Source organism: Crocuta crocuta, unplaced genomic scaffold (genome assembly GCF_008692635.1).
Source record: "Crocuta crocuta isolate KB4526 unplaced genomic scaffold, BGI_CrCroc_1.0 scaffold448, whole genome shotgun sequence".
Taxonomy (NCBI): Eukaryota; Metazoa; Chordata; class Mammalia; order Carnivora; family Hyaenidae; genus Crocuta; species Crocuta crocuta.
This window is the reverse complement of record NW_027532411.1, coordinates 2,288,198-2,306,920: the sequence shown is the minus strand read 5'-3', so window position 1 is coordinate 2,306,920 and position 18,723 is coordinate 2,288,198. Positions and strand designations below refer to the sequence as shown.

The 18,723-nt window shown below is 37.0% G+C and overlaps 1 protein-coding gene across 3 annotated transcripts in view; it reads right to left on the bottom strand.

Annotated features, from left to right (window-relative positions):
- Positions 1–2,123: 2,123 nt before the first annotated feature.
- The window catches only part of MED30 (mediator complex subunit 30), a 20,350-nt gene continuing 3,750 nt past the window's right edge, over positions 2,124–18,723 (bottom strand). Inside the window, exons 2-4 of one of the 3 annotated variants that reach the window (XM_077778932.1) lie at positions 14,523–14,681; positions 12,267–12,371; positions 2,124–2,517 (exon numbers count right to left, since the gene is read on the bottom strand). In XM_077778932.1, coding sequence (XP_077635058.1) covers positions 2,401–2,517; positions 12,267–12,371; positions 14,523–14,681 — 381 coding nt within the window. In that variant the 3' untranslated portion in view covers positions 2,124–2,400. Of the gene's footprint in view, positions 2,518–10,896; positions 11,989–12,266; positions 12,372–14,522; positions 14,682–18,723 lie in introns of those variants that run through there. The other 2 variants (XM_077778933.1, XM_077778934.1) reach the window with 2 other exon arrangements.

Sequence of the window (18,723 nt, the reverse complement as noted above, 5' to 3'; positions counted from 1 at the left end):
AACATTTGCAACTAAATTTCTAACACAGATCAACTACTGCCACCTATCCTTTTACAGACAAGAAAACTAAGATGAACTTGCCCAAGGCCATCTATCACAACTGCCGTTCTGGCTCTTCTGTGTACCTATTGGCATGCTCTCCCTCAAGAAAAAGCTAGGACTTTTAGGGTTGGGGGGGGTCTGTGTGCTTAATAACCCCCAACCCATTCATAATTGGTCCCAAGTAGATCTGTGAGTAACTGGGTAAACCATTTGGGAGAACTGAAAGCACACTCCCAGAATTTGGGGCCACAGCTCTGTAGCTGAGTGTAGCTACCTTGTTACTCCACAGTAGAGCTACTCTGTAGAACCAAGGCCCAAAAGACATGATTTCCACATTCCCTCCAAGAGCTGAGTTTGTGGTACCTTGAATGATAGAAGGAACTGTGATAGTTAAAACAGAAAACCATTCTGTTAAAACAGTTTTTATAGGGGTGCCTGAGTGGCTCTGTCAGTTAAGCATCTGACTCTGGATTTTTAGCTTCCATCCTGAACTTGTGGTTTGTGGGATCAAGCCCGGTATTGGGTTCTATACCCTATACCCAGCGCTGACAGCGCTGAGCCTGCTTGGGATTCTCTCCCTCCCTTCCTCTTTGCCCCCGCCGCCCATGCACACGTGTGCAGTCTCTCAAAAGTAAATGTTAAAAAAACACTATTCTTATAGCTGTTTATTAGTCAATACTTAAACACTAAATTTGCAATCATAACCAACAATCTACCATGCAAAGGATCTTACTATTAGTGAACACTATAAAAACCTTGCATGTCCAATTGGTGATAGGCTAAATAAAATCTGTTACCCTTAGATACTATGGATTTCTGAGGTAGACTGAATTATCAGTCCTAATTCTTGTCCTTGCTTCATATGCCTTTACCTCTGCTTGAAACTGTAGTGCTTCCCCGTGTGGGCACTTAACTCCCCATCTAAAGTTGGCCTTGCTCGGGAGACCTGCTTTGATAAACGTTACAGGGTCTAGAGAGGCCCACGCACGCGGTTAAGCTTGTCTTCTTGTGCTTCTGCCACTTGGTGTAGGTAGGAATTACTAGAACTTAAAATGAAACTTCACCTCTTTTTGAAAAGGCAGTACAGGCAGTACTTGCATGATGTAAAATTCCAAAGAAACCAAAGGGTATCCAGTGACAAGTAAGCATCGTCTTTACCTTCCTCAACTGCCCAGATTCCCTCCCCAGAGGAAGCTTGTGCAACCTTCCAGAGAAACTTTATCCACATACAAGAGAAGCTGAATAGCAGTGTCACTGAGTCAGAAGCAGGCAAGATAGGGGCTTCTGGATTAGTGTCAGAATTTGAATCTCTCATTTGAGGGTACATTATAACCTAAGAGACGTGCTCCTGTAGGCAGACCTATGAAGGACTTAGTGTAGACCGACTACCAGTCTATAGAAGCACTGGTCACATCGAGCTATCTCATTTAAAACTCCTGAAAACTTACTGTTTCTAAAAGGCCCTCAAGATTACTTTAGGCTGTATCTGAAGAATCAGGTAGGGTGTTGCCTCTTGGGCTAAAGCAGGTAGCAAATAAGCACATAGTTGTGATTTCAATTTGTGCCAGACTCTATTTGGTTCTCTCCTGTTAGAGATCATTCCAAGTAAGACCCAACACTTGAAGCACATGTTAAAAGTAATTTTCGTCAATTTACAGCAATATACAAGTTAATTATTTCCTCATTTTAACCCGTTTGGGAGGGGTGCCTGGCTGGCTGTTGTCAGTAGAGCATCTGACTTCGGCTCAGGTCATGATCTTGTGGTTTGTGGGTTCGAGCTCTACAATGGGCTCTGTGCTGACAGCTCAGAGCCTGGAGCCAGCTTCGAATTCCGTGTCTCCCTCTCTCTCTGCTCCTCCCCCATCCATGTGCTCACTCACGTGCTCGCTCACTCAAAAATAAATCTTACAACATTTTTAAAACATTGTTTAACTTGAGACTCTAAATTAAAAAACTAAGCTGAAATGGTGACTTGTTTAATTTGTACCACAGATAAGACTGTACTAGATATTTTCACATGTAAAAATGTTTAAACCTTTACTCTCTACTTAAAGGGTAACAATGAGCAAAACAACCACTGATCAAGTTGAAAAATTTATTTACAAAACTTAATTTGTTTAAAAATTCAATTCCTGACCCAAACCTAAACCCTATCAAAGTTTATTACAATCTTTCATAGAATCAATAGCTTAAAAAAACAAAAAAACTGCCACTACTTTAATGTAAAACTGCAATGTAAAAATAGGAACTTTAATTCTAGTGAGTAGAATAACAGCAGATAAATAATCTTCTTCAAAGGGAAAAAATACTTGAGGGGAAAAAAACTGTATAACATGTGTAAAGCAGGAAATTTAAATATCAGTTTAGTTCCGCATTGCCAACATGGCATTTATATCCCAGATGAGATTTCGTAATTGATCCATAATTTGCTTCAGCTGTTGATTCTTCTGTTTGAGTTTCTGTAGAAACAAAAGACTTTATCAAAAATGTTTCATGAATTGTAGACCATGAAGTTAGAAGATTAACATGTCAAAAGTGAGAACTCCAATGATCCAGACAGAAATTAAACTTAAATATTTCCTTCATGCAGAAGAGATCTCCATCCTTTTCTGGCCACATATATTCTCTGAAAGGCATAATGAATTCTCATTCAGCCCACAGAGGCCTCTGGTTCCACCCCTGTGTCTCCCTTTCTGCCTCCACTCCCAGCATTCAAAGAATAAGCTAAACATTTAATTGTTCTAAAACCTAAGGCACAGGTTTTCTAAGATGCAGTGTAGTGTAATGTCAAGAGTATAACCTCTAGAGCCAAAATCTCTGGGTTCATACTCCCCTCCTTCACTAACTCAATGTGCCTCCATTTCCACAGCAGAAGAACAGGGACAAATTTGAACCTACCTCCTGAGAGTTACTATGAGGATTAAAAGACTTGATTCACATAAATGTGTTAAAATCGGGCATGGCATATAAGTAAGCACTCAACAAATGTTCCTCGTAGGCACTGAACATAAAAAACCGTGAACATAGGAAATAAAGTTTAATGAAAACACCGTGCCTGATGCAACTGGTCTTTGAAAATGTGGCAGAAGCCATTCCTTGCCCACAGCAAGAAGTGCGATCCACTTCTGATTCTGAAAGCTGAGGACCAGCTGGCACAGTCTGTGATGGAATCTTGTTCACAACTAAGGTCTGCTGGATGCCCTCCCCGAATGCACGCAGCTCTGAGCCTCCGTATCTGCATTTCTACCGGACCACACTTATAAACTTTTCTTTGAGCACTTCCTTCAAATCCCATGTGGCAAATGTCTGCTTAGGTAAAACAAAATAGAGAACTTCTGGTCAAATTATTTACTAGTTATTATAATAATCATTACTATTCAGTAACTTTTTAGAAACCTTACAGTAGGAATATATTTAATTAGATAATTTTAAAACTATATTAAAATACCTCCAGATAAAGCAGTACATGTTCCTTATAAAGAGGCCTAAAAACCTTAATATTAATTTTATTAGAGAGCAAACTAAGATTGTTATCCTATTTTATTATTTACATAACAGGAAATAGCTAAAAGGGAGGACCAAGAAATTTACTGGAAAAAATAAGACAATGAACATAGATTTTAATGTTTAATATTAAAGTTAATTCACATTTGAGAAGAGAACTAACCCAACACAGATAAAAAAACAGGGCATGTGTGCAGTATGCAGTTCCATGAAATTCACGTTAACATTGTTTTTGGGGGAAAAGATACTGTTAGTATTTTAGCTACTCAGTTTCCTTAGGTTTCAGATGGCCCATCTTCTAGTTCTGTTGTCGTATGTCTCTGGCAATTAGTGAAGTAATTGTGTATAGAATCTAATCAAATGGATCCAGATAACTGGATGGGATGATGAGTGACCAGATGGCCAGTATTTTCCATCCTAGAGATCAAGAAACAGATACTTCTGCCGGCCATCAAGGGGAGCAGCAAGCAGGGGGACACAGGGGTAAAGGTGCTCTACAGTATACTGGGAGCGTGGAAACCTCAGGCCCAGTTCTAACTCTGCCCCTAACTTGCCATTTCATCTTAGAAAAACTCCTCCTCTGTTTTCTTATGAGATGGCATCCTACAATCTCCAAGGCCCCTGCCAGTTCTACTTTCTGCACACCCAAACCTGGGAGCACAGTCAGCTGTGCAGATACCTGTGAGGAAAGCCAGTGAGTTGAGTGAACTAACTGCTGGCTTCAAAATGGTCCAGTCAGCTGCTGTCCCCATGACAGTGAGAGGCTGCCGCTGCCATGATTCCCCTCTCTAATCTCCTTTTTCAGAGATGGTGGAAAAGAGCTACTAAGAATAAAAGGAGCAGAAAGAAGGCAAGATGGTATTAAAAAAAACAAACTTATTTGAATTATACCTTCCTTCTGACCTACCTTGAATATGATTACTTTTAAAAGTTTCAGAACTTTAGAATGGAATTCTGAGCCTGTAACACATTCTGTTCTGTATTTACTGAGGGTACATTATGTACCAGGCTCCAGATTAGGCATTGTAAAGGGAGAAAAATGAATAAGGAACAGTCCCTGCCTTGCAGAAATTCTGCATCAAGGAGGAGGAAGATAATGCCCAAATGACTCCGGCCTGGGAAGGCAGATGCTGGGTAACCCCAGAAGACAGAGACCCTGCCTCTGACTGTAGGGTCAGAAAACAAGGGGTCTAGAAAAACTGGTGGTGAGCAGAGTATTAGGAAGATAAACATGGGCTTAGTGGTAGGGACCCATTAAAGTTCCTGAAGAAAAAATATGGTTAAAACCTGAATGAAAAAAGGTTAATTGGGCAGCTGTGTGGGATGGATTCTCCTGAATAATTTCAATGGCTGGCAAATCTGTGTCCATGGAAAAGGAGAAAGAGGAATGATTAAGTTTTAAAAACAACTGAAAACCAGTCAGAGGCCAAGTCTGGTGAAATAAGCTCAGTGATAAAATTTTCAGTATAAATTAAAGAGTAACTAGAAGTAATAAAATTACATTTTTGGGTCATTAAAAATACACTTTAAAATCAGTATCAAAACAGGTCCAACAGTTTCCACAGTGGGTGCATCACTAGCATAAATGCATAACTTACTGGTAAGACTACTTTCAAAGAATATTCCTTTGGAAATACAAATTCTAATATACTTGTTTAAAAAAATTCTGCCTCATTCTTCAAAAATGGACCCTGATAACTGGGTAAGATGATGGATGATGTAAGAAGTAAAAGAACTAAAAACTGTACGGTATTCTCAAGGTAATGTTTAACTCTAGGTAGCTGTAATTAAAACAAATATATGGTATATTTTAAGGGACTTGGAAAATTTTTCTCAAAGATGCCACAAAGCTTTAAATTAAAAAAAAAAATTAGCAAAGAAGTAAAATACCTAGAGCCAAAACACATCATGAAACTATCAGCAGCAAAGCTGACAGTTATGCTTATGAGTAGTTAAATTGTAAATAAATTTTCATGACATGATACAGGATATAATATATACAGTGTTGCCCTGATTGATTTTAACAGAGGTTGACAGCTGCTATTATCAAAATCCATCAGCTGTGCCTAATTTGTTACATTAACTGGTGAATGTGTAAGTAAAGCAGACACTTAAAAATACGTTCATGTTAAGTAGTACCATATAGTTTAATATTCGCATAAAGGCTGTGATCATTGGTCAAAAATGCTTTAATTTCTAAATGCATGGACTCAATGATATGTCAACCCTATAAAAACTATCCATATACCTCTTTCATTTCTCCATCAATAAAACAGTCTCAGCAAAACAGAACTCATTCTGATGTCCTTAAAACATATAGTTTCCAACAGGTGTTCAGTTTTTACTTGGGTATTAGGGATTATGGAGTCCAGAATGCATGAAGAGAAAATAAAAAGTATTTAAATAAGCCAAACATCTAACTACTGAAACTAGACCATCCTGTCATCTCATGATTTACATCAAATACTAATTATAAAACTTTTGTGCTCCCAAATTTCGTGGCCAGTGGTAGGTACTGGTGGTATATACATTGTTAGAAGTTAGGCAGACCATATATTAAATACTAAACACACCATTAATGTGGTGTTTGTACAATTTTAAGTACATAGAGAGATAGTAGCATTTTGAAAATGACTGAGTTAACCGAGGGGCATATAGAACTACGTATTTTATGTAGCTTTTTTACAAAAAGAAAATATACATTGTAACTAATTTCTGAATACTTTTAATTGAATGCCAAGAATATTTTATTACTGATTAGGTCCATAAAGCAACTTAATCATTTAATATAAGCAAATACAAATGTATTAAAAATGTGATCTGATACATATTTATGTCTTTATTTAAATTCCAGTTATTTTTGTAAATCTCTATCACAACAATTGGGAACACAAAAGGGTGCTGTTTTATTTCCATTGGAGTCTCTGTCCTCAGAGAAGACACCTGTCCACTTGTGTGAAATGTGCCTGGTGCCAGGCAGCACATGTGACTGATTCATGGCAGACACTCCCACACTTAGAAGGATGGCTGGCACAAAGCAGGGACCGAAATACAGTAACAGTTTAATAGTCGATAAAAAAGCCCAAAAAGCCAAATCAAAACCTTTCTAAATCCTAGAGGAGAAAAAACAAATCCCCTAGTGATCATTTTGAAGCTTGTTCTGTTTTCCAGTTAAATCTGATCTGTTGGTATTTAAAAACAAAAAGACCTATGGCCATTGTTAGAAATAAGATTGCTGTGAACCTTAAGGAGCTCTACTAGTACCACATAATAACTCAAAAATTTTGCATAACATGAAAGAGGATAACAATAATAGACAACAGGAATATAAGAATTTATGAACATAGTTATTTAAGTAGCTGAAAAAACAAACCCAAGAATTTAAACTTTATTTCTTAGTAGCATCTAATGATCACATAATTAGATTAGGGCAACGTTTTACCATCAGTAGGTAGCTATTAAATTCTCATCACCCAGATGGCTTAGTCACTTAAGCTTCCAACTTCAGTTTAGGTTGTGATCCTGTGGTTTCTGAGTTTGAGCCCCACATTGAGCTCTCTGCTGTCAGTGTAGAGCCTGCTTTGGATCCTCTGTCCATCCCCATCACTCCCCTGCTCTCTCTGTTCTTTCTCTCAAAAATAAATATCTGAAGAAAAATTCTTTTTTTATTACAAATAGTTTATTAAGTTGGTTTCCATATAACACCCAGTGCTCATCCCNTGAGAGTGGACATCCCTGTCGTGTTCCTGATCTCAGGGGGAAGGCTCTCAGTTTTTCCCCGTTGAGGATGATGTTAGCTGAAGGCTTCTCCTAGATGGCTTTTATGATGTTTAAGTAAGTTCCTTCTATCCCGACTTTCTCTAGGGTCTTTATTAAGAAGGGATGCTGTATTTTGTCAAATGCTTTTTCTGCATCTATTGACAGGATCATATGGTTTTAACCTTTTCTTTTGTCGTCATGTATCACAATGATTGATTTGCAAATATTGAACATTCCTGTAAAATGTCTGACTCTTAATTTTGGCTCAGGTCATGATCTCACAGTTTTTAAGTTTGAGCCCCATGATGGGCTCTGTGCTGATAGCGCAGAGCCTCCTTGGGATTCTCTCTCTCAAAAATGAATAAACATTAAAAGTTTTTCAATAACACATTTTTATCTTGTACTCTAGAAGTGAAGTACAAAGTTGGATGAAGTTGGCAGAAAAGAAAAAATACTCTTAGTAGCACTAATCACATAGAACTTTATTAAGAATCAAGATATGTATTACATTCAATTCACATTTATAATGTTTTATTTCAGGAATGAGTTAAAAACCTCTTTTTAGGTTAAAAAAAAATCCACTCTGCTTACTGTTAGCCATTTATTCTCTTCTGGCTTCTCTATTGTTTGCATTTCAGTTTGAGTTAACCAAATCTTAGACCGCCCTCCTCCCTTTTTGTTTAAACCTCTGTTTACTACCTAATTCTCCAGTCCTGTTTCAGAATATAGTAACAGTTCTAGGAAGTAAGAGGGAGTATGAGGCCATCAAATGAGTATTTCTCCTGCCACTAAAGATACGTTCCCCCTAAATTCTCGTTTAAAAAACAGCTCCTATAGAAATCTAGGGCTAAGCTTTCAATCTGTTTAATTAAAACATCTAAACTGATTCTTTCTCCTTTGTAATGACCTTCACTGTGTTAACTAAAACCAGTTTTACCCCAAAGTTAGAAGGACTTAAAACAACAAAATCAGCATTCAAATAATTTAATCAAAGTTCTTAAATGCCTGAAGTATAAATGGGAACATAAAATCTAAAATATGGGCATTTATTACATAGACAAACCTTCAGAAACAGTGTATATCTATTCTGTGTACTGAAATAAACCTGCTGCAGATAAACACTGTGGACTAAATACTTGTGCTTATCTCTTTCTCAAAGCCCTAATAAAATGGCAGGTGATAAATGGAAAAAGCTATAAACCCATGTGGAGAAAAATGATCAGAAAGGAGGCAGCGGCAGATGCAAGGTGGTAAAGTTTAAGGGGACAAGTAGAAGGGGAGGGAGTGATAAATGACTTGGGAGGACACTACAGCCCAGGTGGATGTAGTGACAGTGCCACTGAGAGCAGGGAGACTGCTCCTCCATGGAGACTGGAGATGGGTGCCATGGCAACAGNATTGACAGGATCATATGGTTTTAACCTTTTCTTTTGTCGTCATGTATCACAATGATTGATTTGCAAATATTGAACATTCCTGTAACCCAGGAATGAATCCCACTTGATCTTGGTGGATAATTCCCACATATTTCAATAATAACACTTGAATGTAAATGCTCTGAAGAAAAATTCTTAAAAAAAATGATATTCTTCACAGAAACACTCAGGTGTGTGTGCCATCAAGGCAGAAAAATCTATCCATTGATACTGAAATTACTCAGTGTTATACAAATTTTCAGTTAGGGGAGCCTGGGTGGTTCAGTCAGTTAAATGTCTGACTCACCTCACCAGGTGAGGCCTGGGCAGGAAAACTGGAGGAACAACTCAAAGAGCTCCAGGGACTAGCAAGAGCCCACGGTGCTCACTCACTCCTTATAAACAGGTGACTGAGCACCCTCTTCCTGTGCCCTGTCCCACCTCTTAAGGATCAGGTTTGTTTCTTATGACCCTGAAGCACAACGGCTGTAGATTCAGTGCCACCAGCACAGCAGAATGCAAGAAGACAAGAGCATATCTCTCTATGTAGGACACTGGAAGATTCTTCTCTGAGGAAACTGAACTTAAAGAAAAAAAAAAAAAAACTTAAGAAAATTAGAGTTGGGAGTCCCCCAAGGAGAACATATATCTTGACATGAAGTCCACTCACAAAGCCTATTATTAGCTTTCTAGTGCCTCATTCTTAAATATAAATGGCTCATGAGTAAACATCAGATGTTCACCAGATGTTTCAGAGCCTCAATTTGGAAAGAGAACAAAATGAAATAGATAGGGGTTGCAAACTCTGACACATGACCTGCTTTTGTACAACCTGTGAGCTAAGGATGGTTTTTATATCACAACAAAGATCACGTATGTCCCACAAAGCCTAAAATATTTATTATCTGGTCCTATAAAGTTTGCCAAACCCTATTTGAGAAGATTATGGAAGAATACCTTCAAATTTCTGAGGGAAATTAATTCACAGCAGAGACTTTTATAGCCAGCCAAACTATCAAGTGGACAGCTATGGGAAGACTAAAACTTAAGTTCCTACATTCCTTCTGAAGAAACCACTGATGTTTGGACCTTACCAACAAGGCAGTAAACCAAAAGAAAGGAAGACTGGAGACTGAGGGAACAGTGAAGCCTACAGAATGGGTGAAGGAAGCCCCAGGACAATGCTACACGGGAGGCCTAGAGAGCATTCAGTCCAGACCTAGCAAGATGATGGGAGGACTCGGGTGGGGGCGAGTCTGATAAACTGTCTGATAATTCTGACTCTGTGGAAAGTTGGATAACAGTACTGAGGTGCTACTACAGCTGTAATAAAGAACTAACCAAAAATTTAAAAAAACTATTAACGTGGAGGTTATTAACTCCAGGTGAACAAAATAATCATTCAAGGAAATGACACTAGTGTAATATGTGGCTAAGCAATAAACAACATTTATGTCCTTAATAATACAAAGAATATTTACTGAGCCTCAATTCTAACTGTATTGGAAAGATTGGGGGAATGTATGTAGGTGGGTCCCTGGAAGAGGGACAGGCTGGAAGAAAGCTAAATCCTCAAGTGGGATAAAAATTTTTATATATCTTACCCTTTGTATCAATCATATCATCCTCTTAAAATTCACAAAATTCTAAATCAATAGCTGATAGAACTTTTTGGATTATACATGGTCAAAGTATTACTGTATTCTGATTATATAAAAGATCTTTTTAAGAAAATCAAGTGTTATTTCTAAGTCTTAAAATTGGAAGAAAAAAAAAAGGAAGAGGAACTCAGAGTAATGAAAAGTGAAATGAAACCTTATTAAGAAAGATTATATTTTAATTTACACAGCCTTTTTTCCCCTCTAAAATATAAAACCTTCTATGGTAGAGAACAAACTCTGTCACATGTAGTAGTCTGAAATCAAAGTTACTGCTACAGTGCTGTTTTCTTTATATTCATAATTCATTGTATTTTATTAAAAAAAGTTTATTCCAGAAAAAAGTAACAGAGCACATCTATTATGAATTAATGCATAAATTATCAACAGAAACATATAACACTTAATAAATGAATGCCTTGTATCTCCAGACTACCAAACACCATTTATTATATAAAGATATAAATTAAATATAAATATAAATTATTTAAGATATAAATTAAAAGTTCCCAATCCCCTCCTCAGCCCCCACAAATTTCCTACTGTAAGTTCTTATGCTTATTCATGACTGTCAAATTTGCTTAAATCTTAATCTGTATTTCTTTTATGAAAAAAATGAAAATTTTATAAAATCCAGCTTTTTCCTTTGTCCTGAGTATTGATATAACATTTTTCTCTTAATTTTCCAATATTTTGTTTTTCAGGTCTTATTTTCAACTCTGAAATTAATTTTGACATATGGCATAATGTAAAAGCTAACTTCTCCCCAAAGTTTCTATTTTTAAAGAAAAATTTTCCATACAATCCCTCTTCTGTCATAATAAATTCTCCTATACAACAGGAAGACTTTTTCTGGCTATTATTTTACTAATCTGTCTTATACCAGTATTTCACAATTTTTTTTAATAATATTCTCCATACTGTGTTTTAATTTTTGAAGCAAAGAAATCTGTTTCATTACTCTTTGAGAATTTTCTTTGATGTTTTAGTATGTTTGCAAGAAAAAATTCCAATTTGGATTTTATTTGGATTTGTTTTTTGATTGGTATTACACTAACATCTTATTATTTTGTGTACTTTTAAGAGAATTCACACTTAATATTGGCATTTTAAGAATATTTATTGCCCATACAAGAACTTTATGTTCTTTTAGTTATTCAAAACTCCATTATGTATTTTTTATTACCGTTTATTTATTTTGAGAGAGAGAGAGAGAGCAAGCACGAGTGCAGGAAAGGTGGTGAGAGAATCCCAAGCAGGCTCTGTGCTGTCCGCGTACAGCCTGATGCAGGGCTCAGTCTCCCAAACTAAGATCATGACCTGAGCCGAGATCAAGAGTCCCCTTACCGATGGAGCCACACAGGCACCCTTCTTTTATGTATCTTAACAAGTTTAGTCACATATATCATTGAGGTAGTTCCTATATAAACATCTGTTGTTGCAAATGTGAATAGGATCTTATAATCCAATTACTTTATAGCAAGTGGGAAATCACATAGCTATGTACTGGGTTAGGAGATTATAGGGAATGCATTGCAAAATTTTCTATTTGTAAATTTTTATCATTTGCTGCTCCAAATATGCCATAAGCTAGAAAGCAAGACTTCTGCCTAGAAAAGAAAAGAGTAACTGAGTTGTGACTGAATGCCCATCCATGAAGCTTTTCTAAGAGCTTTATGGCATGAATTCTGTAATCTCTCTCTTGGCTATTCAGGTGGCTTTTCTGCTTACCTTTTTAGTTCTTGGTTATACTCTTAACTAGGTTATATTTGTCACAGAAACGACTTCACATAATTCTAGAATGCAAACATGTCTCTGAGTTACATAGATGCCCTTGTAATTTCTATCCATGATTGCGAAATGTAAGATACACAGACTGATAACTCACCTTATTCACTTCAGCAATTTCTCGCCTCTCTTCACTAGCAAAACGAGGTGGGCCAGTGCGGTCCTCATTCTTTGAGCCATCTTCTTCCACATATGGAATTAGTTGCTGAGAATGAAAGACCCGAGTTAAAAGTTAAAAATATTTTTAAAACATTCCAATTACATGGGTGTACAAAATGTCTCTGATTAAGGTTAGTCTGTACGCTTTCCTTTTATTGGTATATAAATTTCAATTCAGGTAATAGCCTAAAATAACAGCATTAGAAGTTTATAGTTTCAGTGCCTTCTACACATTAGCTTTTCAGGTTTCTTTTGCAAAACAGCCCTTATAATGTTAGCTGTTGCCTACAATTAAGTAATACCTTATCCATTCAATTAGCAAATACTGAGTTTCCAGACACTGAGTGAGATACTACAAAAATAATGACAAGTAAGGTGTGATTCCTGCCCCTAAAAAATTTATGGTCCATTGAGATACAACAGACTTTCTTTTCATCTATACTAGAAAGAAAGGAACTTTCATGGATGTGCATTATATAAATGTCATTTATTTTGCCAACTAGAACCTCAGCATCTATGCATATTTCTAGATGTCTTAACTGGTTGGGAGAAAGATTTTTTGTAGGAGAAAAAAAATTATATAGCAATGAAACTTAGCAGAATTAAATGAAACATATATGTTTTCTGATAAGGTTTATTTGATGAAGCCCCTCATAAAAGTGACAGAGACTTCAGGAATCATTCGGTCTTTACCATCTTACAGTAACAATGTAGAACAGCCAGAGGTGAACACATGGTACAACCAGGAGTCAGCTGGCCAAACTTCTTCAGATTCTTCTTCTTTTTGTTCTTGGGACAAATATAAACTTATCCACTTCCACAACCAATCTGTCTTCCTTTCCTTTCCCAATGCAGAGGTGTCCTCCCTCCTGAAGATGATTAATGTGCTCTCATTTCTTCACCCTCCCCCCAGTCTCTCTTCCCTACTGCTTTCTTCCTTTATAAAATCTAAACATGTCTGGTCTCTCTCATTTAAAGGCTCTTTTCCTTTCCTTTCCCCAAAACCCTTGATGCCAACCTTCCTTCCATCTACGGTTTTCCTCTCTTTTTATCTAAGCTTTTTGAAGATGAATGTCTACTTGTTGGCTCTAGTTCCTTATTTCCCGTTTAATCTTCAACCCATTGCAATCTGACTTCTTGTTGCTAACATCTCACCAAAGCTCTGCTCATACAGACCAATGATTTCCCTCTAGCAAAATCTACTGGACAATTTTCATTCTTTGTTTCCCTTCGCTGCAGCATCCGACAATGTCAACCACATTTCTGATCTTTCTTCTATATTTTTGACCACTGCTTTTCAGGCTGTTTTGCAGTTTACTCTTTTCTCTGTTCGTCTTTACATGCTCATCACTCAAAAAGGAAGCGCTCAACACATAAAATCGTTTTCCATATGTAGTGAGGACTTCCAGACCTTCCCAGCTACTTGTGTTGGCAGAGACTGAACCTGTCAACAGGAAAGGGCCACCTATGAAAACATCATAAACCTAGCGAACTAAATATATCTATGACCCAAGAGTAAGTTTAAGAAATATACTTTACAACTAAAGTGATTTCACTCAGCCAACCTAAATTAATAATGATGAAAACATAATCTTTCATCTGTAAAGAGCTTATATGAAAACTATTTTAAAAGGATTTTTACAACAGTATATAAAATTCCTGCTTAAAAAAAAAATTGCGCACTGATTTAAGAGACACCAGCAACAATAATAAAAATTGCCACAGACCACTCTCTTCTCTAACAACAAAAGTTCACTCTAAGCTTGGATGTTAAAATCTACAAGTTATTAACATGAAAAGATAGTACTAATTCTATGCATACATATCCTATTTTCCTTTTATTTAATTAAAAAAAATATTTTATTTATTTTTGAAACCGAGACAGAGCATGAACAGGGAAGGGCAGAGAGAGAGGGGAACACAGAATCTGAAGTAGGCTCCAGGCTCTGAGCTGTCAGCACAGAGCCTGATGAGGGGTTCGAACCCACGAACTGTGAGATCATAACCTTAGCTGAAGTCAGATGCTCAACTGACTGAGCCACCCAGGCGCCCTATACATATTCTATTTTCATCTTCTCTAGTCAAAAGTAAAACTAATAGAATTCAAAGTCTGGAAATACTGTGCAAACAGAGAGACAGGAAAACATTTCAAAGGTCTTGCATCTTACATCATCACTCCTCAAACACTAACACTCACCTCCACTGGAATGGGATCCATCCCTCCACAATTTTCATTGCATTTGTCATAGACCAATCTCAGCTTCCGGAAGAGAATAGATAGTTGGCGAAGGTGATCTTGTAGCTTTGCCAACCGGTCTTGATACGTTCCGGTATGGTAAGTGACACCATTTGGCAGCTTATCGGACAAAACAAAGACCAGAAAAATATGAAGTAATGACAGTTGAGATTTTCTAGAAGTAAAGGTGGCAGAACAAATACTTTCTTAAGCACTGCATAAAAGCAAACTGTTCCTCACAATTAATCAAGTGCAAAACTAAGAATTGAAGGGTAATATTTGCTCATTTGGTAGCTCCTTGGCACTTTGCTTCAGTGCTGTAAAACAGCCCTAGAAAAAACTGCATAAGCCTCTCTGACCAGGTGAAATACTCTCCCCTCTAACATTTGAAGTATATTTAAACTTTAAAAATAATGCCACAATTTTAATATTGCTTACTATTTAATAAAGGCAGCAAGCTGCTGAACTCAACTGGGAAGTTAAAAACAAAATGCAATTTAAACTGGGAAGTTAGAAACGAAGCAGCAGAAGAAAAGTACAAAAGACGAAGTGAAGATCAGGACTTTTCAGCAGAAGAAAGGAATAGTATACTGCTGCTATTGCAAAATGATCTCAAAATAACTAAAAGATCATTATGATGCTCAAGGCACGCACTAAAACATAAAGCTGTCACCAAAAGTCTTACTTTAAAAAGAAATCAACAGCAGGAGTGAGAGATACAAATCAGTCTGTACTTGAGGATCAGTAATAAATTATTACAAGCAACTGCTATGATCACAGCTCTGTCTTGGATGCTTCTATATTTTTAACTCAGGAGATTTATCAAAAGAAGCCAAAAAAGTATGTACTGAAATGGTAAAATCACAGATATATGGAAATTTACTATTATTTAGAACTTAAAGGCACCTTTTGTACACTGCTGACCTCATGAACAGATCAGATCTGCCTTTCTTCGTATGTGAAAATACTCTATACAGTATTTTATTCCCACGATGTGATCTGTGAAATCACCCCAACATCTGAATTAACAATACTTGTACCATGTTTTCTAGTATACAAGGTGCTTTGATTATAAGCATTCACTCATACACTTATCTTGGGGATTAAAGTGACTTAAAACCAAGACACTAACTACTACCCAAGAGCTAGAAGATTAGCCAGCCTTTTGAANAAGTGCATAGTTTAGTACTTGGAGAAAAAAGAAAACCAGATACTATCATTGCAAGTAGATAAAACCATAAACATGAAAAAAGGGCTGGAAAAACCTACAAGTAGTTGATAAAAAGGTGTAATAGGAAGATCAGCTTGAATAATTCCTTCTTTTCTATCATTTTCAAATTTCCTGCAATATTATGATTTATAGGTTAAGGAGATGGATTTTCTGAAATTATTTGAAATGGGTTATTAGGATTTTCAGATTCTCTCTTTTTTAAAATGTTTGTTTATTTTGAGAGAGTGTGTGAGCACGGGGTAGAGGCATAGAAAGAGGGAGACAGAATCCCAAGCAGCCTGATGGGGAGGCTCAATCCCATGGCCCTGGCTGGGATCATGACCTTAGTTGAAATCAAGAGTTGGACACTCAACTGACTGAGCTACCCAGACACCCCAATTTTCAGAAATCCTCAAGTATTCAACACGCTGAGGATGATACCTCCAAGAAACGTGATAAAATACCAAAGGCTGAATCAGTTAAAACTTTTTTTTTTTTTAATATTTTTATTTATTTCTAGGAGAGAGAGAGAGACAGCGTGAGCAGGGGAGGGTCAGAGAGAGAGGGAGTCACAGACTGAAACAGGCTCCAGGCTCTGAGCTGGCACTCAGCACAGAGCCCGACGCGGGGCTCGAACCCACCAATTGCGAGATCATGACCTAAGTGAAAGTCGGACGCTTAACCGACTAAGCCACCCAGGCGCCCCTGAATCAGTTAAAACTTTTAAAGGAAAAAGGCATTACAAGTTCACCCCTAAAAAGGGGCTGAACTAAATACAATGTAGGGTTTCTTATGAGCTTTCAATTAATAAACTTTCACAAAATACTAACAAATCAGAGAACAGTTTCAGAGGTTCCCTGCTTTCCTGTTAGGATGACAGTAGGTGGTATAATGACTACATTTTGTATACGGAAGCACTGTACCTATATCTGTACCTTTAGGTACTAGGTTTAATACTTGGCCTATATTTTCCACTTTGTGAAGACTGCAAGTTATTCACATTTATATCCCTGTATTTAATATAGTGCATACCCATGCAAGGTGTTAAAGTACAATCTGAATTATTTTACTTCAGTGAATTATTTTATCCATATATCTGTATTTAAAATTCACTAAGAAGTGTGTGTTATGTAAAAGAAGTAAATCCTTTTGTAAAGAAAAATGAAATCCTTTTGAAATGCAGAGTGTCCCCCTCCTCAAGTATACCTACTTAACCAAGTCTGGGTATTAGTTTTCATAGACAGCATTAGATTCTCAAAGAAGCGAAGATTTCATTTCTTCAAAAAATTATTTCACACTTTTCATGTGTCAGGCACTATTCTAAAAGCTAAGATACAGCAGTGAACATTAGAGCCAAGGTTTCCTCTACCACAGAATATAACCTGTAATAGTGCCTAAGATCTTGTATAAACCCGTAATGTACATGTTTAGGGGAAAAGCTCATCAATAACCATCTCAACTCTTGAATACTAAGGAAGATCTGTAAATATATGATCACACCCCGGACACTAAAAAGGCATTCAATTAAATTCAACATTCATTCTTTTTTTTTTTTTTTTACAAATAGTTTATTGTCAAATTAGTTTCCACATAACACTCAGTGCTCATCCCCACAAGTGTCCTCCTCCATGCCCATCCCCCCTCCCCCCCACATCCATCAGTCCTCAGTTTTTGTCAGCATTCAAGAGTCTCTCATGGTTTGCCTCTCTCCCTTTCCCCCACCATTTCCGCCCTTCTTCTCCCCCTTGTTCCTCCGTCAAGTTCCTCCTAATCCTCCTATACGTGCAAACATATGATATTTGTCCTTCTCTGCCTGACTTATTTCGCTCAGCATAACACCCTCAAGGTCCATCCATGTTGCTACACATGGCCAGATTTCATTGTTTCTCATTGCCATGTAGTATTCCATGGTATAGATAAACCACATCTTCTTGATCCATTCATCTGTTGATGGACACTTAGGCTCTTTCCATGTTTTAGCTATTGTGGAGAGTGCTGCTATGAACATTGGGGTACACGTGCTCCTATGCCTCAGCATTTCTGTATCCCTTGGGTAAATTCCTAGCAGTGCTATTGCTGGGTCATAGGGGAGTTCTATTGTTAGTTTCCTGAGGAACCTCCACACTGTTTTCCAGAGGGGCTGTACCATCAACATTCATTCTTAAAACAACTAAAAACAATAAAAATTCCCTAGCACTATAAAGTACATGTATCTTGGTTAAAAACTCAGCACCATAATTAATGTGGAAACATTAGAAGCACACTCACTGAAGTCAGGAACAAACAGGATGTTTACTAAGACCACTTATACAACTAGTGAGCACTGTTCTGGAGGCCCTGGCCAAGGCAATTAGAAAAACAGGAAAAGTTGAAACATTAAAAAGGAAGTGGTGTAATCATCATTGTATATGGATATGATATAAACGATAACGTGCTACTCTCAACAAAGGCAGTAAAGAAAGAGATGGGTACAGAACTAATATAGAGAAAATAGCTTTGCTTTCATATAGGAAAACAAATGAAAATGAGAAAAGAAAAAGACCCCATTTAAAACAGCAACAATAAAGATAAAATATCCAAGAACAGACTTTAAAAATTTAAAGATAAAGAAGAAAACTAAATATTTCACAGGGGCACAATAAAAGGTATTTGTGCTCTTGGTTAGTTAGATTCAACATCATACTGAAACAAAACCCAGAAAATCTTCCTGAATTTGGAGTGGGAAAGTCCTTCCTTACTAGACATAGTACCCAAAAGCCGTAAGAGATTGATAAATTCAACTATCTTAAAAAATACATATGTATGGGAAAATTTCCATAAGCAGAACCAAAGGGCAAACCACAGACTAGGGGAAAAACACTTGCAAGTTCTATCACAGAGACCAAGTTCTTCTAATATGTAAACAGCCAAATCTTATAAATTGTGGGAGAAGAGTAAAAAAAAAAAAAAAAA